This window comes from Sphaerulina musiva (assembly GCF_000320565.1).
Source record: "Sphaerulina musiva SO2202 unplaced genomic scaffold SEPMUscaffold_5, whole genome shotgun sequence".
Lineage (NCBI taxonomy): Eukaryota > Fungi > Ascomycota > Dothideomycetes > Mycosphaerellales > Mycosphaerellaceae > Sphaerulina > Sphaerulina musiva.
The window spans coordinates 1765041-1788330 of record NW_016017387.1 but is presented as its reverse complement, the minus strand read 5'-3'; the positions used below and the strand labels follow the sequence as shown (position 1 = coordinate 1788330).

General features: G+C 49.6%; 6 protein-coding genes across 6 annotated transcripts; 3 read left to right on the top strand and 3 right to left on the bottom strand.

Moving 5' to 3' along the window:
- The first annotated feature begins 2686 nt into the window (after positions 1–2686).
- Positions 2687–4322, top strand: SEPMUDRAFT_149479 (uncharacterized protein). Its single transcript, XM_016905578.1, has one exon. It carries the CDS (start codon positions 3803–3805, stop codon positions 4070–4072), a length of 270 nt encoding a protein of 89 aa, XP_016761073.1. The 5' UTR covers positions 2687–3802; the 3' UTR covers positions 4073–4322.
- Positions 4323–5478: 1156 nt separating this feature from the next.
- On the bottom strand, positions 5479–8179 carry SEPMUDRAFT_149478 (DNA repair helicase RAD3). The gene has a single exon (XM_016905577.1). It carries the CDS (start codon positions 8071–8073, stop codon positions 5653–5655), a length of 2421 nt encoding a protein of 806 aa, XP_016761072.1. The 5' UTR covers positions 8074–8179; the 3' UTR covers positions 5479–5652.
- Positions 8180–8508: 329 nt separating this feature from the next.
- Positions 8509–13691, top strand: SEPMUDRAFT_163961 (uncharacterized protein). Its single transcript, XM_016908092.1, has 2 exons — positions 8509–13166; positions 13232–13691. The coding sequence occupies exons 1-2, from the start codon at positions 8571–8573 to the stop codon at positions 13463–13465; spliced, it is 4830 nt and encodes a 1609-aa protein (XP_016761071.1). The 5' UTR covers positions 8509–8570; the 3' UTR covers positions 13466–13691.
- Positions 13692–13781: 90 nt separating this feature from the next.
- On the bottom strand, positions 13782–15850 carry SEPMUDRAFT_141785 (uncharacterized protein; the record flags this gene model as incomplete). Its single annotated transcript, XM_016902977.1, has 4 exons — positions 13782–13807; positions 14111–14504; positions 14588–15465; positions 15553–15850. The coding sequence occupies 4 exons, from the start codon at positions 15848–15850 to the stop codon at positions 13782–13784; spliced, it is 1596 nt and encodes a 531-aa protein (XP_016761070.1).
- A 736-nt stretch (positions 15851–16586) lies between these two features.
- SEPMUDRAFT_126015 (uncharacterized protein) lies at positions 16587–19529 on the bottom strand. The gene is made up of 2 exons (XM_016902029.1): positions 19030–19529; positions 16587–18705 (listed from the first exon to the last, which is right to left on the bottom strand). The coding sequence occupies exons 1-2, from the start codon at positions 19446–19448 to the stop codon at positions 16986–16988; spliced, it is 2139 nt and encodes a 712-aa protein (XP_016761069.1). The 5' UTR covers positions 19449–19529; the 3' UTR covers positions 16587–16985.
- A 714-nt stretch (positions 19530–20243) lies between these two features.
- On the top strand, positions 20244–21233 carry SEPMUDRAFT_108381 (uncharacterized protein; the record flags this gene model as incomplete). The annotated part of the gene is made up of 4 exons (XM_016900732.1): positions 20244–20376; positions 20436–20861; positions 21022–21095; positions 21132–21233. The coding sequence occupies 4 exons, from the start codon at positions 20244–20246 to the stop codon at positions 21231–21233; spliced, it is 735 nt and encodes a 244-aa protein (XP_016761068.1).
- Between the last annotated feature and the right edge of the window lie 2057 nt (positions 21234–23290).

Here is a 23290-nt window from a genome sequence, read left to right as displayed (position 1 = left end):
GACGGACCGCCTGTTGCATCTTTCTTTTTTTTTTTAATACTCATCAATAGCATCAAGTACATTCCATCAATAATTAAGAAACAAGAAACAGGACAACAAACAGTACGGAGGGACCTACAGTAGATAAAACGGTAGATTAGATGTACTACCCACTTCTTTCTCCCTACATAGTAGAGAAAAAAACGTCAGTCAAACAGTCCGGGGAAAACTCCGCTTTTGTCCCATAGAAGAGTCGAAACAAAAATGAAAAAACTCAGACCTCTCTCCCTTTCCCCGCATTACCGTATTTTCGCTCACTTACTGAACGGTCACTCAACCCACTCACTCACTCAAACCACAGGGTTGGAATACTACCTCCTACCTCCTACCTCCTAGCTCTCGCTCTCTCTCTCTCTAGGAGTCTAGACCTCCGACCCCCCAAAACAAAGAAAAAGAAAAAAAAGAAAACCAAGACCGTATTTTGTTATTCGTAAGTAAGGAAAATGCCAGTTTACATCCCTTATCCCTACGTATCTACAACAGGGGCCTTCCAAGTTGTTACAATAGTACCTACCTTACTACCTAACGTATCACTGCGGGTACAGCAACATGTGTCGGAAGTCAGAGCAAGAAAAGACAAAAAGGTCGGGCCGGTCGTTGAGTTTCGGACCGGTGACAGGAGTCGTGATGGTGGTGCCATCAACATCGGTGTGATTGATACTGCGTGCGTGCGTCTGTCGGTGGCCGGGCCCGCGGGGGGCGATCGGGACGAGAAGTTTGAAAGGTAGGAGGTAGGTAGGTAGGTAGGTAGGTAGGTAGGTAGGGAGGTATAATTGTATTTTTGTTATTATATTACATGGTACATTTTTCTTGGTTGTGTTAGAGGTAGTAGTAATAATGATAATAATGATAAAGAAGGATAGATCGAGATTTATCTATCCTTCTTCTTGTTCGTGTCGGTGTCGGTGTCGGTCTTGTGATAGAGATATTACGAAACTAGGTGGTTATACTTGATCGAAAAGAATGATGAAAATTTGGCGGAGAAAGGGGATGGTGTATACTTGGAATGTTTGGAAGGGAAGGACAAGGACGGAGGAGGAGGAGGAGGTGTGCTACTGTGCCGCAGAGTAATGATGGTATCATCCCCATGCATAAGATCAGGTTGGTTCCACGATTCTTTTCTTCTTTTCTTCTTTCGTATACCGTCAGTTGGGTAGCAACAAGCAAGCAAGTACATTAGCTGTAAAGATCCTTTTATGAAAAATCCTTCACAATCAAGAAATGATGTAAATTTGTTAAAATCCTTCAATTATGTCTTAGTCGTTATCCATGGACACACACACAGCCACGTACACACACACGCATACGCACGCGCAAATGTATATCCGACGAGCCTTCCATCTACCTTAATAATAAGGTACCCTTTCTAGATTCAAAAAAAAAGTAATGTATCAATGTGTAACAACAGCCGTAGATCGAGTACCTCCTAAGGCAAGGCAAGGCAAAGACTTCACAAAGTACCGTACCTCCCAGGTACATACATACATAGATACCTAGGTACCTCCCTAGTATGTATACTGTATATAGACTAGATAATAGTAGCCGCCTCCAGTCCTGTCGATCATAAAAAAAATAAAAAAAGTGCCATCGAAGATGCCGACGCCACCAGCCGCCCATCAAATGGCACCAGCGACTCGGATGGCTGCGGGGGGTTTTTTTTCCTCCCCGTATTTTGTAGCGGGTTTCATGTAGGGGGGAAGGTCTACACTCTACAGTAAAAACGTTCCCGGGGGGCATGGTATGGGCTGGGCTGGGGCTGGGGTTGGGGCTATGTACATATGGTAAGTGGTGCGAAGCTAAAATACACGAAATTGATGGGGTTTTGTGAGACTGCCCATGGATGATGGGGAAGGGATGGGGCCTGTGGGTTGTGGGGAAGAAGGAAAAAGGAAGCAGAAGCAGAAGAAGAAGAAGAAGAAGAAGAAGGATGAAGAGACTTTTTTTGGTTTTCATCATCGTTCCTGTTTAGGCTATAGTTATAGTGCTGCTGTACCGAAGCGACGGTTTCTGATGGATGGAGACATCGGATGCACGCGGAGAAGCTCGTGGCGATGTCGATGATGATGATGTTGATGATGATGATGATGGTAGTGGTGGTGATGGTGGCGCTGGTGGACCGACGACAGTGAGGTGGTAGTCGGTACCCGCGTGGCAATATTCTCGTCTCTTTTTGGTCTTTTTTCTTCTCTTCTCGGGGCAAATACGCAGAGTATCAGACAGGGCTGGCAAGGGTGTGTTTGTGAAAGAGAGAGAGCAGGGCAGGGGACTCCGGGCGACGTATTTGTGTCGAACGAGGAGATGGTGGTGGTGGTGGTTCTACTGCAAGGGAAGGGTGACAGGGCGGCCGCGATTATTCGCTCTACGCATCCCGCGACGCGCGCCTTGTTTTGTTCCAGCCTCAATTCACCGTCGAACACTTTTGTCTGTGTGTTCCACATGCATCGGTGATCTACTGCTGCAGCCCGTCGTCTTCTGGCGGTGAGATGTGCTGGCGTCGCTCAAGAGTCGCCCAGAATAATATGCTTCCCTCGACTCGGCTCCGTTTGTACCACGCCCAGATGCCAGGAGTTACAGTACCCCCCCTCCCCTTTCGCTTCTTCGCCCCCCGGGGCTCCCTCCCCCGAGTCCTCCCCACAGCAAAGGAAAAGCGATCTTCTTTTCGTTCTTCTGTTGCAGCCAAAGTGCCAAACACTTGGTCTGACTAGGGGGGTGGGGGCATCGGACGACCTCCTACTGGCCCGTCCACTGTTATTCACTTCCCTCCCTCTGCGGACACTGGACAGGTTACAGGTTACAGGCGGCAGGCCACATCATCAACTGAATCACATATGCCGTTTGGCCAACTCGTTCCGAACGCCGCGCAACCTTACTTAGCGCGCCCCAGAAGCCCAGACGCCGACCTCCCTGACTACGACATGATGTACCTGTGAACCTGCTGGCTGGCTCTGCTCCCTCGACTCTCTCTCGAAATCTCATGCCTGGCCTGCGCTTGGTTGGCGGATCCCAGGATGCAGGTATCAATAGAATCTCCCGCTTGTTGAGCTCAGGCCGTTTCGATCGGAGACGATAAAAAAGAAACCCTCCTCGCCCTTTTTTTTCACTTCGTCTCGTTTTCCCTTTCTTACACACATGTGACATACTCTTGCTACGGAAACAACAACAACAACGATAAATCAATACGTCGCACATTCCACACGACCTATTTATTGACAACTATCCCTTTGCCCCCTCCGTCACACCCGAGAAACACCTCACGCCACACACCTCTCACCACTACACACGCACGACGTCCAGTGTCCACTACACACAAGGACTCTCACCTCTCACAACCACCCACCTCTCCATCATCATCATCATCCTCTCCATCATCGTCACAACATCAACAACAACAATGACAGACATGATGCCCGAACCAACCTCACGGTCCACCATCCCTCGCAACGACAGCTTCTCCGTCGAAGACATCACCAAAGCCTTCAAAGCCTCCGCCAGCAAATCCAAGACTTCGGAGCGACAATATCGTATCGCAGACTCAAATGTCCCTACTGTACCTCCTCCGTCGAGAAGTTCGTCCAGACCCGCGTCGATATATGGTGGTGGTAGTGATCGGAGGGGTTGATTGATTCCACCTGTATGTGTATGTGTACGGATATGCACACGTGTAGGGAAGGAAAGGAAGAGACGGGGTGACTTTTTTTTCGAGCTGGACTTGGAAAGAAAGAAAAGATGATGATATATCTCGAGCTTGACTTGGGAGAAGAAGATGATGAAGATATCTCGACCTCGACTTGACCTACTTCGTCTGGAGGGAAGAAAACCTCCCCCCTCCCCGGATGGAAGTTTTGTATACCTTACCATAATAGCGCTCCTCTACCTCTTGTTTCTTTGCTTTTTTGTTTACTTTGATGAGAGCGATTTGAGCATCAACTCTGGCCTGATACCACCACCACCACCACCATCACCATCACCACTACTACTGCTACTACAAGCCTTCCGCACAGCGGCGGAGGCATCTTTTTGGACTTTTTTTTAGGCAATGGGGAAGAGAGGCGTAATGGGTAGAGAGAGAGAGAGAGAGTTGAAGAGTGTAGAGATTAGGAAGAGGATGAGAGGAGAGAGAGAGAGGGGATGTGTAATAGAAAGAAGGAAGAGGAGAGAGAAGAGAGAAAAGACAGAAGAAAAGACAAAAGGATGTCCATCATCTCCTACAAAGTCCATCCAAATCCACCCACATGTAGTTCCATCTATATCTAGGTATAGGTAACATTTGGCGTGTCATATGCATGGACTGCTCGATTTCCTTTTTCTTCTCCCTTTGTTTCCTCTACGTCTTGTATAGATCAATCCTATCTATCTATCTATTGCTCCCTCTAGAAAGAGAAAGGCGAGATAACATGAAACAACCTCGTCTAGCTACTTCTTCAAAAATCAAACTCCTATCCTCATCTCACACTCCCTCTGTGAATCCCCATCCCCACTACCTTATCCACCTCATCCACCTCTACATTCTACCTCCACACCCCCCAATCCCTTTCTTTCTTCCTTCTCCACCCTTCATAGGTATCCTTTCCTTTCCTTTCCTTTCCTTTCCTTTCCTTTCCTTTCCTTTCCTTTCCTTTCCTACTTCCCCTCTTCAATCTCCAACCTCCCAGATACATAACAATCCCTCGAACCCCTCGAATCCGATAAATCCCACTTTTGAGCGGTTGTCTTTTCTTTTTTTTTCCTTTTCCTTTTTTATCTTCTTATCTTTTCATCTTTCTATCTTTTTATCTTTATCTTTCTTTCTTTCCTTTTCCTTTTCTTTTTTATCTTCTTTTATCTTTCCAATAATTCATTTTTTTTTATTCTCGATTATTTGTTTGTATACCTTAATAAGGTACTTCCTACCTCTTCCTTCCTACCTGTTACCTCCTAAGTCCATTCAGCTTTTGAGTCCATTCAGCTTTTGAATCCTTATGTAGGTACTAAGTACTTAAAAGGTAAAAGGTCAGATAGTGCGATTGAGATTCATAATAGGGGAATTCTATACGGACTACGATATTCATTATCTGAAAAAGAAAGAAAAAAGGAAAGAAAGATAATTATTATCGATAATGATAAGATAACAAAAGGTACCTCCTAATTAGCGGGCGGCAGTAAAGACGCTTAAACGGTACCTCCTATAGACAGACACTCTAAGAAGAGATCGATCTACCTCTTAGGAGGTAGCCTTTAGGAGGTAATATTTGGTTGGTTTCCTACTTTATTGATATATATACTTTGGACTGTCAGTTCAGTTTTACCCTGTTTACGCTAGGAGGTACCTAACTTATACTTGAAAAAGGGTGTCGAGACGTCATTGATGATGAATTTTTGGGAAGAAGAAGAAGAAGAGAGGAAGAGTAACTCTATACTGGTATTGGGAATGGGAATGGGATTGGGAATGGGAATGATGCTGTTCTTGTAGGGGGTAGAATGGAGACTAGGTATAGGTCTTCTTAACGATTCACTTCATCTTGGCTTATTGATGATTACCTGGGTAGCAACGACATGTAGAAGCTGTCAAGCTCCCGGGAAGATGAAGCGCTTGCGTGACATGTAAGATACTGCTAAGGTAGGCCAATGACACACTCAGTGGTCAGAAGCAACAGCTTGAAGCATAGCGCTCTGATCTGCATCATCCATGTCAAAATCGTCAGTGACCTCTCGAATCTGCTCTTCGGCATCGGCCATTACGGCATCGCCATGGATGCGATGCTCTCCATTATACTCTCCATTTTCGAGCTCCTCGCGCATTTGATTGGCTTTCAATTTGGCCTGATGAGCAAGGAGATCCTCATAACTCCACGTGCTGATTCCATCTTGCATGCTCGCAGGGAACGGTTTGCTCATCTGTTTCAGAAATCTCTTGGCTGCTGCAACTGCCTGATCGACAGACATGTTGCTGTCGCTTTCCATCATTTCGCCCGAGATCCATTTCGGCAGTTGATTTCGTTTCTTGGCAAACCGCTTGTCGGCCATGACCATGATCCCGTAGTCGTCTTTCCCTCGGAGGACACGGCCCAGACACTGCGCACAGTGTCGCATGGCGTCGAAAGATAAAAAGTCGTTTTCGCGGATTCTGTACGTCTCCCGTAGAAACTCCAGTCGTGCTTTGAGAATGCGAGACTCGGTATACTGGAAAGGGACGCCGATGCAGAGCACAGTCCGCCCATAGTGATGATCGAAATCGATTCCTTCCGACACCTTTCCTCGAGCCACACATAGCAGCACTGCACCTCGGCCATTGCTGCATGCCGTTCGATACGTCTCCAGAGCGAGTGATGTCTCTTGGCTATCGGGCGTCTCGACCAAGATCAGCTTACTCTTCCACACTTGATCCAAGATGCCCATGCTCTGCCACATGGAAATGACGCTTTCCATGTACAGATATGAAGGAAAGAACACCACGATCCCATCAGGTGTAAGCTTGGAGAACTCGATGATCAAGTTGCCATAATTTCGGATATTGGCGGGATCACTTCTTGTCTGAAAGCCTGATGATATCTGGTTCTGATCGGAGCCTCTCGTCACAATCATGGGGAGGAACGATCGTCTTGCTAATGTCATTGCATATGACTCTTGCACGACCGCGGAGAAACCGAGCATTTTGGGATACATTTCGAGAGGAGAAATCGTGCCCGAAGTGATAATCACTGAGCTGAAGCGTTCAAACACGGGCTTGATTGCGATGGCAGCATCGAGACAGGTGAAGTGCAAGACGGGATTGGGCACCGTGGCAGTATCGGACTCATATGGCTCCAGAATCAACAAGAAACCCGTGTCGTAGGTTGCAGCGAGAGTTGCAAACGTGGCGACTTCCTGTAACGGTTGATAGTCCTCGATATTGGTCAATTCCAGAGTGCGCACCAGTGATGTCAGCCTCTCTGCACAGAATCGTAAGGGCTTCTTCTCGATGAATGTCAGCTCCTTCAGATGTTGTAGGAACGAGGGTGGCGTCTCGGATATCACGTGCAGGACCTTCATTCGCGTCTTGAGGTACTCGATGAAGCGTTTGAGAAAGGCGGTAAAATGCTCGGCTCTACGGATATTGCCCGGTACAGCCTCTTTGAGAAGGTCATCCGGTAGAGCGGGATTGGACATGAAGGCGCCCTCATCGCGGGCAGTGTCTGCTTCTCGTAAGCCTTCGACTAACTTGGCATATTCGTTCTGCAGCTTCTCGGCATCGGTGTCTTTCATTTCTTTGATCTTCCGGTCCAGGTTCTCAGCTCCCCGCGCAGCTTTTCGTAAAGAGTCCTCGGTCAGGTCAATACTGAGAGATTCTATGCACACGTTATCAATGTTGTGTGCTTCGTCGAACACCACGATGCAATCTTTCGAAAGCTCTCGTGACACACGCTCCGCAATTTTCGGATCCAGCAAGTAGTGGTAGGAGTAGATAATGACATTGCAGAATGGCATCATGCGTCGAGCGGTGAAGTAGGGACACTGTTTCTGCTCCTCTCCATATCGTAGCATACCATCGAGCGTCCACACACCAGGCGGAATGAGATTGTGAGGCTCGAGTAGGTCCAGATTGTCGTGGTAGATGCACAAGTCGACATCTTCCCCACGCTCTTTCTTCTCCTTCACAAAGCCAGCAGTCAAACTTCGACATCTCGCGTCGACTACAGATCCGCTCTTTTCACGCTTCACAGACGGGTGGAGACACAAGTTCTTTCGACTTGTGAGTCCCAGACCACGAAAGTCCTCCACCACCCCGAGCTGGTCTGCCCGATATTTCATCAACGCCTTCAGTTCTGCGAGCGCCTTTTCGATTTCCGACATGGTACGCGAGCAGTATATCAGCTTTCTGTGCTCCGGATAATGTTGCTGGTATGCCACGATGAGCGACAAGAGCGATACTGTCTTTCCCGTGCCGGACGGCATCTCCAAAACACAATGGCCGCCCGCGTCCAGAGTGTGCTTGAGATCGCACATGTAGGCATACTGTTCCGGGTAGATCCTCGGGTAAGGGAAGAGAACCGGCAGGTCGCCGATGAAGAACTTCATCTTTGCTGTCTTTCTTCCGAGATCCACGCCGCCGCCACCACCTCTCCACCACCGCCGCCCCGGGCGAAGCTGATCCGGATTTCGCTTGTGCTAGATCCGCAAACGCTGTTAGCCACTGGAGTAGGAGGGATAACAATGCTGGACTCGAGGTGTTTCCGGAAATTGTGCTTGCGTTGAGTGAAGATGAAGTTATTGTTAGTGTTGTTAGTTGTTTGATGCCAAAGTATCGAGGTATATATTGTAAGCGGACACTAGCGCAGTTGCGGGAGGGAGCTCCCGCAACTCAATTTCACACACACTAGCACTAAGTATCCGTCCGTCGTACATCGTCATTGTGGTCAAATTCATCAAGACGCCAGCTTCACTTTCGACTTCACTACCGAACAAGAGCCAATCACCGCAGAAGATATCCGAACACATGTTGGAGGTCAATTTGAGCACCTCTGCGACATCTCTGCTTTTCTCTCCATTCAGCGTCACACTTGGTACGGACAGATATGAGTAAACGCCAGTTCAAGTCACAGGCCAGCAGTGGGAGACTCGGGGGCTTTGGTGGGTTTGGCAGCTCTGGTTTTGGCTCTGGACAGTCCTCTGTTCTCTCATATATACAGGAGCCTGCGGACTACTCCGGTATCACGGACTCGAATATTGTCGTGGCTTTCAAGAATTTATCCAAGAAGGACAGCACAACCAAAGCAAAGGCCCTAGAAGATCTTCAGGCATCGTTGGCAATCGTTGAAGGCGATGTGGAGGACGCTATCATCAACGCCTGGGTGAAGCAGTACCCGCGATTGTCGATTGACAGTGCGCGCCGAGTGCGCCAATTGGCACATCAGTACACCGGACAGCTCGGTGTTAAGTGTGGCAAACGCATCGCCAAACAGCTTCCCAAAATTGCCGGGCCATGGCTTGCAGGCACATTTGATAGCGATCGATCGGTATCAAAGGCAGCAGAGGAGGCTTTGAATACAGTGTTTTCGTCACCAGAGAAGATTCAAGGCCTACGGAAGACATTTCAAGAGTCTATTCTGGAATACAGCCGCGATGCAATACTGAACGAAACTGTCGGAACCCTGAGTGACGAGCGCTCGATCAACGCAGATGACGCAAAAGCCACATATGCTCGCGTCGTATCCACTGCTATCCTGAATATCTCGAGCTTGTTGAGTAATCTTCCGTCAAGTGAAGTAGACAAGCAGAGGCATACATATGAGGCCGTACTGGGCGAGAAAGGGTTGTGGGACTTTGTTTCGCATGAAGATTCGAGTGTACGAAAAGCTATTCACCAGCTCGTGCAGCTCTGTCTGCAGAAGGAATCAGGTCTCATCGAGGCGAACTTGGGAGCCGTGTCCACCGCCTATATCTATAAAGGCCTTGCGTCGGACCAGACTGGTTCCTCTTTGAGCTTTGTGCAAACGATATATGCGCTCACTACCGCAGTTCCTACTGTTTGGACAAGTGCGTATACGGGCAAGAAGTCTGCTCTGGGACGCCTGCGACAGTGCCTCAAGAATGGCGCATATTCTGGGCCGGCAGGATACTGGGACGTGATGGCTAGTGTGCTTCAGATCTTACCAGCGGAAATCCTGCCAAAGACGTACGATGAAGTCTCTGATGTCTTGCTGGCTGCACGAGATGGTGTCAGCAAGAAGGAGGAGCGCTTCAATGCATCGTCATCATGGCCCGTATACTTTACGCTCGTGGATAAGCTCACGCAGAGTTCGATGTCCGAGGACGTGGATAATCTTCTCGGGGCATTCGCGATGCCACCAGTCACCCAGTATCTGTACCAATCTGACGAAAGTACACGCTGGACTATATCCGGCGCGAAACCTGCAAATGTAGTTTCAAAAGTCGGCACGATTCACCGCTTACCGCCTTTGCTGGAGCAAAAATGGCCTGCCTTGGCCAACAAACTGGTGGAAATTGCCAAGTTATCCCAGCCTGAACAGTCAAAAGACTTTGAAAAGAGCCAAAAGCATGTGGCTACAACAGGCGAGCGATGGGCCGAGTTGCAACGAGAGTTCTTCGCGAATGACTATGGCTTCCCTGATTCGTTGCGTGCAATATTCATTCACGCCAATACCACCATACTGCGCGAAAGTATCGCCTTACTGGAGAATCGGAATGGTAAGCCTTGGGGAGCTGCTGCAATTGTCGAGCAACAGTTGCGTACTTGCGCGGCTGTCCTGCTGCAAGATCAGGAATACCACCAGATACTGTTGGAATTTGTGGCAAACGTACTCCCCAAGATCTTCCTCGGACCTTCGCAAAGGCATCTGGTGCGTTTTATCTTGGCCCTGCACAAGGACCCAGACTTTGGCAAGTTGTTCAATGCAATAATATCACATATTCTGGAAGAGAGTAGCGCGACGAATGATGCGAAAGCGAAAGCAGTGCATGCTCTGTTCCCAGCACATGTACCGCAGCCGGCAGTATCACTTGCGCAGGAACATGCCCCATTACAGAGCTTCTTGCACAGTCAGACTGGTGGCAATGATGAGGCGACTCAAGCCCTTTTTGCGAGTTTGCTCAAACTGGGTGCTGTAACACAGACGACATCCGACACTGTGCTCGCTGCCCTCACCGAATCGCTGTCACTGGACGGGGCTCCGCGTGAGCATGGACTTTCCACTCTCCAGCAGCTGGCCAGAACGAACCAGTCCACTGTACGTGGCTTCATGTCCACTGCTCGAGGGGAAGAGATGCTCCCCGCAGTGGTCCGACTCAAGGACTCCAGCGTCGAATCCGTAGCAGATTCTGCTGCAGACCTCGCAAGTCTCTTAACGGCCTCTTATGCCGAGGCACCAGCAGAGACCAAGTACGGTCTGATACTGCAGTCACTCGAGAAAGTGTCGCACTCATCCCTCCCCATCGAGTCGGTCCTGGATCTGGCGAGCAAAGTTTTCGAGAGCGAGATTGACACTCAAAATGTGAAAGAAGGCCTTCCAAGCATAACAATATGGCGGCAAGCTATCTGGGATGCATTGACGACACCAAAGAGCTCACTCACGATACTGAGTCCATTTGGTGGTGCTCTCCATCTTGTAAAGCCTGCCGAAGTAACGACACACCCACAATACGACAATGAAGGGCTGTCCCAGGCGATGAGAATTGCCATCTTTTATGTCGCTATTCTCAAGAAGATCTCTCGCTCTACCCTGCCAGAACAGGACGGCGTGAGTTTGTTGGCACTACTCAACATATGCGTGCATCTCGCTGAGGACGGCACCAGCATTTCTGGCGCCAATCATCTGTGGCAGCCAAGTCAAGCACGTGTCCTCGAACAAGAGATTATGGACTTTGTGTCTGGCGCTAACGAGCTCCTTCGCGCGTACTGGGACACTGCAGCTACTGGAGTGGAGAGCAAGTCTCAATTGTCTCTGTTCGACGAGTTGGATTCGATAGCCACTGAGCATAAGGACTCGACATTGGCCTATTATGCGGCTCTGGCAGCAGCACGAGCGCATGAGAACATATTCGAACTTCATGGTTCCACCGCAGCACAATCGAAAGCCAGTGAAGACGAGCTGAGGATCAAGCGCAACGCGAAGGATCCTTTGGCTCTGTTATCATACATCGTAGGCTTCGCCCAGCCATTGACGGACAGTCCGCTCCTGATGCGCCTCTGTAACGAAGCGGTGGCCGACCTCACGCAGCTACAACTCGAGTCAGATGTCCACAGAGGGCTCGAGACCTTGGTCTTGCTGAATGTCATACTCCACACTCAACCCGACTTTGTGGACACGATCGCGAAGCCGAGACTCATCTTTCTGGTGAAACACATTATACCATGGCTTGCGTCGGACGCATCCTTGATTATCAAGGCTGAAGTCTGTAAGACTCTTACTGCTCTCCTACCTGCAATGGCGGACATGTATGGAGAACAATGGGGTCAAATCGTGGGTGCATTGGTTTCCCTCTGGAGCTCTACTACCGATTCCTTTGCTACAGGAGACGCCGTAGAATCTGCAATACTGATGACACACGCCACGCTGAAACTGTACGCTGCGTTGCGCAAGCTTGGTGCGAGTGAGGAATCGAATGATGATCTGATTGAAGCACTGAAAGACCACGACGCGCCACTCCGACAAGGCTTACTCTCGTTGCTCAAGGCAGGCAATGGCATCTCCGACCTCGAACACCAGCCACGAATGGCGACGAATGAATTGCTCGCACGCCAAATTCTGCAGACTTCGTCGACGCCGCTTAGCAATGCCGAGGAGCTGTTCCCATTGCTATGTGCGCCTTCACAGGCCATCACCGGCGCAGCATTTGAATTGCTGCACCAACAAATACCTCGAGCTCAGGAGCAAGTCTCGCTTGATGCTGCGCTTGATAACCGCAAGGCAGCATTGCCAGACGAGCTATTGTCCCTCGTCATGCAGGCGCCCGACTTGGACGCTCTCGACGAAGACGCATTCGAGGTGACGGTTCCACTACCACTGCAAGGCTATCTGTACGCTTGGCAGCTGGTGTTTGACCACTTCCAGGGCTCCAGTTTTCGCGTCAAGGGCGATTACGTGGAGCAGCTGAAAGAAGGGGGATATCTGAATGAGTTGCTCGAACTGACCTTTAATCTGTTGCGTCTGAATAGCGGACACCCGGTTGACGCATCCACCTTCAACTTGCTCGAATACAGCTCCGGATTGCAAGCGACTCCAGAGAAAGAAGTCCAGGCATTGTTAGCACACCTCTTCTATCTCTCGCTCTCACACCTACCAAGCCTCGTCAAAAACTATCTCAACAACGAAATCAAATCGCGCCAAGCGCCGAAAATGATCGAAACGTGGACAGCAAAGTACATTAGCCCCTTGATCATCGAACAAAGCTTGACAGAGGTATCTCAATGGTCAGAAAAGACAGTCGCATCAGATCCCGATTACGAAGCCATGACCATCAAAACCAACCTGCGTGGAAAAGAAATCTACGTATCCTACCAAATCGACGAGCAGACCATGGCCATGAAAATTGTTCTTCCAGAGGCTTATCCTTTACAAGTCGCCAAACCAGAAAGTATCAATCGCGTCGCAGTGACGGAACAAAAATGGAGAGCCTGGCTTATGAATTGTCAAGGAACCATTACCTTTAGCGTAAGTTTCTTGACTATCCCCTCCTCCCCCTCCCCATCAAAACTAACCAATACATCTTCATCCAGAACGGCAACATCCCCGACGCCCTCACATCCTTTCGCAAAAACGTCTCGGGAGCGCTCAAGGGCCACGTGGAATGTGCGATTTGCTACTCGATTATCAACGAAGCCAAAGAATTGCCCACGAAACGTTGTCCGACGTGCAAGAATATGTTTCATAATGCGTGTTTGTTCAAGTGGTTTCGGAGTAGTAATTCGAGTACGTGTCCGTTGTGTCGGCAGCCTTATCATTATACTTAGAAGAAGAAGAGGGAAGGGGGGAAAGAAGGGAAGAAAGAAAGATGCGAAACAGGAGGGAGGAGAAGAAGGTGGTGGGATAGTGGTTATGATGTGCGTGTATGCTGGTTGTTGTGTGGTGTGGTGGTGAAGGCTGGCTGGTGGGATTGTCTGTCGGTGACCGCGGGCAGAGAAAGAAAGAGAGAGAGAGAGAGAGAGAGAGAGAGAGAGAGAGAGAGAGAGAGAGAGAGAGAGATCCTCTCTCAGCAGGGGACCCAAAAAAAAGACAGGTACACAGATTCCGACCAACCAACTCACTGAGTATCAAGAGCAGGACCACTTACTTCTCGTTTCGATAATCACTCCCTACAATAATATTCAAGGCAAGGTAAGTTTCATAAACATCTCTCCTCCCCCCTCTCCCTCCCCATCTCCATCTATCCCTCATCAACATAACAACAACAACAAAAAAATCCATCCATCCCCCCCTCAAACCCACCATTTCTCTCTCAAGCACTCTCCTCCCCCCCCCCCCAAAAAAAAAAAAATCTCACCCCCTCCCAAAAATCAAAATCGAACTCTCCAACCCCATAAAAACCTCCGACCGTAACGTCTTCCCGCCATCAACACCAATCCAATTCGCCTCGCCCCACAATTTCTCCATCCTACTAGTCTTCTCATCCACTTTAATCCCATCAGGCAAATCAATCAAAATCTCGCCTCCCAAATTCTGCAAGCCCAGATTCACTATCGAGACCAAAATAATCTCATCATCGATCCATATAGTTGCGTCGATATCGGTTTTTTGTGCTTGTGAAGAAGAAGAAGATGATGATGATGATGGGGAGGAGAGGGCGATGCGGGGTTTCGTGAGGAAGAAATTGGAGATTGTGGAATTGGTGAGAATGGGAGCGAGACGGGTTGTGATTTGCAGAATTTCGGGCGTGGTCGGGAAATCCCACATGACGATGCCGTGGGCGCCGTGGTTGATGCTGAGCATTGTCATGACGACTTCTTCGGCGGGCGTGGGGTAGCGGGTCCAGAAGGTTTCGTTGCCGAAGGCCTGTTGTTTTGAGGGAGAGGGTTAGGAGCTGTGGATGAAGAAAAGAAGAAAAAAAAGGGGGGAGAAAGAAGAAAAATACGAACCTGAGGAACCCCCCAATGCGTCTTCTCCCACCCCACAATATCATCCATATGCTTAAACCAATCCAACCTCTCCGAAACATCTCTTAACGAACCCTCACAATCATCACATCCACAACAACCATACGTCTGATTACACTCGGTAAAATACACCGTCGAAAACGATGTATTCGTGCTAACAGGATAGACATCCGACATGATAATATCCGCGCCATCGGCATAAAATTCATAATAAAATTCTTTACAATTCAACGCCTCAGAAATCGGATGATATTTATCCAAACTGCGAATTTGCTCATAGCCCATTCGTGTCGCATTTAATGGGTTGGATTTTCCGTCGGGTTCATCGGCGATGTACCACGTGAGAATGGACGGATGAGATTTCAATCTTGAAATCTGTTCGAGCATATTGGTGAAATTGTCGGGTTGGAAAAGAACATCGTATTGCAACCAAAGTCCCAATTCCGCGGCTTTGTCGAGATAGGGTTGAAAAAGGTCCCAGGGAAAAGTCTCGTTGCCTAAATCTCCCGTCGGGACAATGTGGATGAGATTATATCCCATTTGACTGAATTCTTCAAGTGTCGAGAGATTCGAATGCCAGTAGAGCGTCCATTGCACGTAATAAGTATACGGAAAAATCGGAATCCAATCCGTAGAATGTGCTCGACGAGCCGAAAGGCCTCCGAGGAGATTATCGATGCGTGCAGCAGAACCTTCTCCACTGGGCGTAGGGAGTTTGAAGAATTCGGTCGAAGCGGTGTAGGATTGTTCTGGATGCAAATGATGGGTTGCGACAATGGTGAGATTGTAAGGTTGCAATTGTGCGGGAATTCCAGATAAATCCAAGTCGAATTCTGCAGGTTTTCCCAATGTGATGAAATCTTTCAAATGCTCGTTTCCATTCAATAGCAGAGTGAAATTTAACCCGTCATCTGCTGTCATCAGAGTCGTCGTCGTTGTCGTATCGCCGCCATCAGGAACAAAAGCCACTCCAACAAGATACGAAATCGAAGCGTTAATAATCACTCCTCCACTCCGTTCATCTTCCAGATAAATGCTATATCGCGGAGCAATTTTCAGATTCAAAAGCGGAGTTTCTGAGATTTCGGGTTCGAGGAATTGTCCTCCTGGGTTAAAGGAAGAATTTCCGACGCGATACGCTTTGCCGCACCAGATGTCTACGCCGGGAGGATTGTTGAATTGTGCAGATGTTGTAAGAGACCATAGTAGAAAAAAGAAGAAGAAGAAAAAGGTGCTCTGCATCATTCCCGTAGAGCCCTCTTCTTGTTCGCCCGTAGTAGTAGATGATGATAATAAATCGTGTCAGTCAGTCAGTCACAAAAAGAACAAATACCAAGAGAGAGAGTAAGGTATCGTCGGCATACATTCACAATATAACACTCACGACTCACGACTCACTCTCGAAACAGCCTATCAGTAATCATCCATCAAAAAACCAACGCCCCATCCCCGGCCGGCCAACAGGGCAAGCCCCCTCCCCAAAACGCACCTCAAGCAAGGGTTGAGCTTGTTTTACATGCAACACCGAATTGCAACGATGTTCTGTCCCATTGAGAAAAGAAGCGAAAGAAGGAAGAAAAGAAGAAAAAGAAGGGAAAGGGTATTTTGCCGTGTCGGCTAACCATCTATCCAATTCCAATTCTACCTCCCTATCTGCCCAATTTCTGCAAATCATCCATACATACATGCCCGTTATCCAATCTTGATTCTTGAGGCTTCCATCCCGATTAAATAGAATTGTCGATACGATTACGATTACGATGCGATATATTTCATTTCCCACATACATACATTTTGCTTCTTCAGCCTTTCGATTCCATCCCTCCTCGACAGTCCACAACAACCTCGCACATAACAGTTAGTTATACAAAAGAACACGAGATCTACCTACCTACCAGCACTTCACATCAAAAGTCAAAATTCTCCAATTATGATTTTTTTTTAAAAAAAAAAGAAAAAGAAAAGAACAAGTGTCGAAAAGAACAAAGTGGAGGTTATGAAACCGTTTTATATATATTTCTACGTATCTCTTCTAACCTCCAAAAATTATTAAAATACTAATTGTAACGAATTCGTCACCTCATGTGTGTATGTATAATGTTTCCCCGTGGATGATGATGAGGCACTTTGCCAGCAGCTGCGAGAATACCTCCTCCTAGAAGTCTACGCTGCTGGGCAAGGCCAAGAGACCAAAACAAAGAAAAAAACGCTAGATCCAAAAAACAAATTCTCCAAATAGCATCTTGTGCTGTTCTGTACATCCCAATGTGAAGAAATTTTTCCTTGCTTTGATATTGGAATCGGGAGCATCGTGTACGTAACGATATGCTCGCTCTCTCTCTCTCGCTAAAAGCTATCTACAAACTCATTCCGTCCTGGTTTACAAGAAGAACACAGCGGCGGCCAGGGCGAGCATAGCGCCGGCGGACTGGCGGGAAGCAGCGCCAGTGTAGGCAACTGGAGAGTATGGAGTGCTTGGGGTAGGAGTGGGCTTCACGTAGGTTGGGGGAGTTGCGGTTGGGCCGGCTGGAGGAGCAGCTGGAGGACCGTAGCTTGGTGGAGAGGCGGGAGGAGCAGCCGGAGGAGCAGCTGGAGGAGCGGCTGGTGGCTTGACTGGGCTGGATGGAGGAGCAGCTGGAGGACCGTAGCTTGGTGGAGCAGCCGGGGGAGCAGCTGGAGGAGCTGGTGGCTTGACTGGGCTTGAGGGAGGAGCAGCTGGAGGAGGAGGACCGTAGGTCGTTGGGACAGCTGGAGGAGGAGCATAGGTCGATGGCTTGGTGACCACGGTCATGACAGTGGTCTCTGGGACAGCAGGAACCGTCTTGGTGACAGTGCAACCTCCGGGGCAAGGAAGAGTCATAGTGGTGGCCTTGGTGATGACGTAAGTCGACTGCTGGTGGGTGATGGTCGTAGGGCTGGGGCAGTAGGTCGTCAATTGCGTGAGCACCGAGGTCAGGGTCACTGGAGAGGCAGGTGGCATCGACTTGGTCACGGTGCATCCACCTGGGCATGGCAGGACAATGGTGGTAGCCTTGGTGATGGTGTAGGTGGAAGGACCGTGAGTGAAGGTGGTTGGCGATGGGCAGTACGTCGTGAAGGCAGTGGTCATCACAGTCGTCATGTGAGGTGGCATGGTCATGGTAGTGTTGGGGTAGACTGGGTGTGGTGGCATGCTCGACGACATCGATGGTGCGTAGGTTGGAACGGTGGTCACTGGCTTGGTCACGGTGCAACCTCCCTTGCATGGCAGGGTAACGGTAGTAGCCTTGGTGATGGTGTACGTAGATGGACCGTGCGTGAAGGTGGTTGGCGATGGGCAGTACGTCGTGTAGTCAGTGGTGACAACCTCAGTGGTGTAGACCGGCTTGGTGGCAGAGGTGGTCGAGGAAGATGGGTACTCGAGGAAGTAGCATGAGCCCATGAGCTTGCAAGTCTGGCCAGCTGGGTAAGTGTGAGCTGGGTTGCAGCTGTAACGTCCCTGGTTGTCGGTCGAGCCAGGCGCTGGGCACACAGAAGACGAAACGGGACCAGATGGCACAGTCGAGCTGGCAGTTGGGTATGGCTTCGATGAGGTGGCTGGGTACTCGAGGAAGTAGCATCCATCGATCAGCTTGCAGGTCTGGCCAGTTGGGTAAGTGTGAGCCGGGTTGCAGCTGTAACGTCCCTTGTTGTCGGTCGAGCCAGGCGCTGGGCACACAGAAGACGAAACGGGACCAGATGGCACGGTAGAGCTGGCAGTTGGGTATGGCTTCGATGAGGTGGCTGGGTACTCAAGGAAGTAGCATCCATCGATGAGCTTGCAGGTCTGTCCAGTTGGGTAAGTGTGTGCTGGGTTGCAGCTGTAACGTCCATGGCTGTCGGTGGTGCCTGGTGCTGGGCATGCAGACGAAGAGACGGGGTGTGCAGGCTGAGTAGCAGTGGTCGAACAAGAAGAAGAAGACGAAGAAGTAGCCGGGTACTCGAGGTAGTAGCATCCACCAACAGCCTTGCAGGTCTGGCCAGCTGGGTAAGTGTGAGCTGGGTTGCAGCTGTAGCGTCCCTGGCTGTCAGTGGTTCCTGGTGCAGGGCACGAAGAGGTCGACGTTGGGTATGGCGCAGAGCTCGACGAAGTCGATGGGTACTCCAAGTAGTAGCAGCCGTTGACGGCCTTGCAGGTCTGACCAGCTGGGTAAGTGTGAGCTGGGTTGCAGCTGTATCGTCCCTGGCTGTCCGTAGTGCCTGGCGCAGGGCACGAAGAGGTTGACGTTGGGTATGGCGCAGAGCTCGACGAAGTCGATGGGTACTCCAAGTAGTAGCAGCCGTTGACGGCCTTGCAGGTCTGACCAGCTGGGTAAGTGTGGGCTGGGTTGCAGCTGTATCGTCCCTGGCTGTCAGTGGTTCCTGGAGCTGGGCATGCCGAAGTCGACGTCGGGTATGGTGCAGAGCTGGAAGTCGATGGGTACTCCAAGTAGTAGCATCCGTTGACAGCCTTGCAAGTCTGGCCCGCTGGGTAAGTGTGAGCTGGGTTGCAGCTGTAGCGGCCTTGGCTGTCCGTAGTGCCTGGAGCTGGGCACACGGTCGACGTGGTTGGGTAGGGTGTTTCCGTGCAAGTAGTCGAGCTCTGAGTGACGAGCGTCAACGATCCGCTGATGGTGGTGCAGACTTGTCCTGCGGGGTACTGGTGGGCGGGATTGCAAGCGAAGGTGGTGCTGGCCGGTGCATATGGTGCTGGAGGCGGAGCATAGGCTGGTGGCTGCGGAGCATAGGCTGGTGGCTGCGGATAGACTGGTGCTGGCGGAACACCGCCATATCCTGCCTGAGCAGCAGCAGCGCCAGCGAAGGCGAGAGCCGCAAAGGACTGCATATTACTATTGGTAACGAAAGTGAGTCGAAACAATCGATATTATTGTATAAGACTGGAGGAGGAGGAGGAGGAGGAGGAGATGGATGGGTGTGCGGATGAGAGAGGTAAAAGCAATAGGCTGGGGGATCTGAGCTGCATATTTATCGCAGTGCTCTAGGGCAGGCTGGCTGATGTCATGGATGTGAAGACTGGAGGCACTCTGCGGTAGCCTGTAGGTAGTCAGGTAGGTATTGTTCGGTCAGGTATGAATAATGGGGGGGGACGGTCCCACTCGCGCGTATGCTATCTTCGTACACGATGGTGCATGATTATGGCAGGGTGGTTCAGAGACTGAGATTCCTAATTGGGGTTGGCTCAACAGTCTAGGCACAAGAATACGGGCCGCCGTAGCGATAATTGGGGCGAGGGTGGTATTTGCAGCCGGCGGGATGGATGGACCATGGCAAACTAGCCCTCGTTTAGTGCCAGGTACAGGCATGGCCGCCCAGTACCAGCCGGCCCATGTTTATATCTGGTGGCTGGTGCGTGTCTCGAGGGCAATATTACCATCCGACCATTATGGTGAAGTTGCGGGCACCGGCAGCAGGAATTAACATGTGATTTCCACGTCTGTTGCGTCTGTGACTCTGTGATGAGTCTGTCTGTGGTGACTAGGTAGTAGGTACATGTAATAGGTACATACTGTGATGGTGAAGGGAACAGAGTGTGATGATCGTCGGGAGCTTAGACCGCCATCGCTGCCCGCCTCCCGCCTTTTGATCAGTTCTATTAACTTCTATACCGATCACCGGATAGATGCTCCGGATGCTTCTCCTCCTCCTCCTCGTCTTCAGCGTCTCAGCAGGCGGCACGGCAACGGAACATGCTGGAACATACTGTACGGCGGTATATGGCTCCACCGTGTCCATTTTCGGAACGGTAGTCGCTGGTAAGGGAGAGCGAAAGAGAGAGATAGGAGAACACAGGTACCCTTCGAGAAGTCACTAGCGGTGCCCATTGCCATGCTCGACGCTCGTATTGTCTGGTTGACCCAGAAGGTGCCGAGTATAACGAGAGATGGTATTGTGTTCACGATACTTGGCCGGAAGGAGGCCGGCTCAACAGACTTTGGGACTAGGAGGGACATCGTAGGGGGGTGTGTACGATGCCGGCGTGGGATGCTGGAGGTGACAGCCGATCTACTGCAGGAACCAAACCTGGGTAGCGGTGCTAACGAGGCTAACGAGGCCAGCGAGGCTAACGTGGCTAGCGAGGCTAGCGAGCAGGAAAAAGCTATTTCGAGGGGGTGCGATGTATTTTCTCTGCACCCTTGGCATTCAGCGTGCACTTGTGTTGCTATGATTGGTAGCACACCAAAGTGGCGACCTCGTGTTCGGCCGGGGGGCGTGGTATTTTTGCTAGTAGGGCATGTATGTATGTACCTAGGTGGGTGGATTCATCGATCATTTCTCTGTCTCTCTCACTCTCTCGCGCTGGGCAAAAAAAGAAAAAAAAGACCTCTCATGTCGGCGTAAAAGGTCGTCGGCTTTGTCTCGTCTGTTGCAACGGTCCACCGTTCGTACTCTCTCCGCAGATCCGTTTGAAAATAGAGCGTACCGTGGTAGAGCCCCGGCATTCACGACCGACACGAGTGACGAGTTTGGTATTGTTAGTTGTTAGTGCTGGTGGATGGATGTCGTGTAGGTAAATGAAGGTGATGATGATGATGAGAAGGGAGTCTCAGAGCCCGACCGTCGCCGGAGTGTTCACGGAACTCTGTTCTGCTGGTGCTGCTACTGGTTCTGATACTGCTTGCTGTGCTGGCTTGCTTGCTTGCTGCAGCAAATGGAAGCATCTCCTGTCTGTCGCATGGCCCATGATGGAGCTCAAAGTTCGATAGAAAAAAAGGCACCGCAGTGGGCCCACTGCCCGCTCGCCACTGCCCGGCTCAACCGCCTTCTCGTATAGGCTTTGCCCGTCAGAGTGTGACTGTGTGTCACTGTCACTTCGTTACTTGTCATTATTACTCCTTCTCTCCCAAGACGACCGCGGAACAGAAGACTTTAGTGAGACGGGTTGTACGTGATTTTACTAGAGTCAGAAACACCACTAGACCGATCATCATCGTCATTATCATCATCGTCATCATGATCAACCCGAGGAAAGAGGAAGAAAAGGAGCCGTCTGTCTTTTTGCAGTAACTGTACATTATTACCATTATAATCATAAGCAAAACGGGACGACTATCGACAAAAGGATCACGGCGGCCGCATAATAACATACCTGAACTTCTCCTTCCAGCTCATTCACAGTGCTCACTCTTACAGACCCATAAAGAACCAGGCATATCAAGTAAGTTACAAATGAGCGTGACATGTACCTTGTCCCTCCCCCCAAAAAGGCCCTTTCCCCTCTGACGTGGGTACCCAAGCAATGCGAGTTTTGCAATTCCCGTCCTGCTAGTAATCATCCTTCAATCATGCACCTTTTCATGCAGCTCAGACGGGGGAAAAGGAAAAAGCAAAAAAGTAAACAAGGCCAAGTCCGTCACAGTAATAATCAATAAAAAAAAACAAGGCAGGTTGGCAGGGCAAGGCAAGGCACGGCGCAAGGGGAGGGCCGCAAAATGAATAATCATCATTGCATTGACAAAACTCTTTTTTTTTGTCTTTGGATTTCTCTTCATCAGTGAAGAAGTTGGAAGTTAAAAGGTATGATTCATGCAGTCGCCGACGGGAAAGTTTGGGGACGAAAATGTGGATTGTGGACTTTTTATTTTGTGTGTGATCTGAAACCTCCGGTCTTGTTCTGTCTCTTGTCTATGTCTGTCTCTATTATGTCTCTGATCTGATCCGTCCGGCGGGCCGTATAGGAGGTACTTCTGCACAAGTACCTGATTTATTATTATATTATTATTACCTGATGAGCTGTTGTTCTGTTGTTGCTGTGTGGACAATGTTTATTTTTAATTTTTTTTCCATCATTTTTCCCTCCAATAGGACGACTCGGCCTTTTTATTTTCCCACCAAAAAGGAAGCTTTTGTTTATAGTGTGGATTCGGTAGGGCCGCGGGAATGCAAAGACAGGAGAGAGAGAGTGTGTGTGTGTGTAAGGTAGCTCTGCTCCGTGGAGAGAAAGAGGAAGAAAAAGAGAGAGAGAGACAGAGAAAAAAAAGTTGAGTACGAAGGTATGTTTCACTTGAATTTCAACTTGCCGTCTACGTCTTCCGTCTCTATTGATTTTTCGTCAGACACGTGTGTGACTACTGCCACTTTCTTGTGTTCTTTATACATAGGTACATTAACTGCTGTACCACTCAATTATCAGAGTCTCCTGACAGCGCACTATGTACTCCTGTACTACATCCAACGTCCAGTCTGTCTATTCCCATATTTTGCTATCAACCTCACTTGGCATTCATCCCACTTGCCTAGTCTTGCCTTGCCTTGCCTTGCTAGCTACAGTACCTAGCTTGCCAGCCGCTTGCCTCGCCTCGCTGTCATCAAAAAAAAGGTAAAAACTCGACAGTTAAAAAACTGACAGTTAACAGTAAAAAACCCGTCCGTCTCACGGTCTCAGTCTCACCACCCTCGTCCCCGCCATGCAATTTTTCCCCCTTCCCTTCCCAACCCCCTCTCGCTTCTCTCTCTCTTTCGCTTCTCTCAACGCAGCATCCCTGTGAATTCTACATCTCGTCATGTCATCATCCTCATCATCATCGTATGTATACCCATACCAGGTACAGCTTACAGCGTACAGGTACAGGTAACAGGTACATATCCCCCTTGTCGTATGTACTGTATGCACAAGTCTGCCCGTTACCCGTAAGCACAGTAGTACTGTAGGTAAAAGTAATAAACCAA

What these genes read in the sequence shown, in the direction of transcription:
- SEPMUDRAFT_163961 (XM_016908092.1), top strand. Translation starts at nt 8,571, where the DNA reads ATGAGTAAACGCCAGTTCAAGTCACAGGCCAGCAGTGGGAGACTCGGG. An exon ending in AAGGAACCATTACCTTTAGC is followed by an intron (nt 13,167 to 13,231) that starts GTAAGTTTCTTG and finishes ATCTTCATCCAG; the next exon opens with AACGGCAACATCCCCGACGC.
- SEPMUDRAFT_149479 (XM_016905578.1), top strand. Translation starts at nt 3,803, where the DNA reads ATGATGAAGATATCTCGACCTCGACTTGACCTACTTCGTCTGGAGGGA.
- SEPMUDRAFT_126015 (XM_016902029.1), bottom strand. Translation starts at nt 19,448, where the DNA reads ATGCAGTCCTTTGCGGCTCTCGCCTTCGCTGGCGCTGCTGCTGCTCAG. An exon ending in GAGTACCCATCGACTTCCAG is followed by an intron (nt 18,706 to 19,029) that starts CTCTGCACCATA and finishes GACTTCGTCGAG; the next exon opens with CTCTGCGCCATACCCAACGT.
- SEPMUDRAFT_149478 (XM_016905577.1), bottom strand. Translation starts at nt 8,073, where the DNA reads ATGAAGTTCTTCATCGGCGACCTGCCGGTTCTCTTCCCTTACCCGAGG.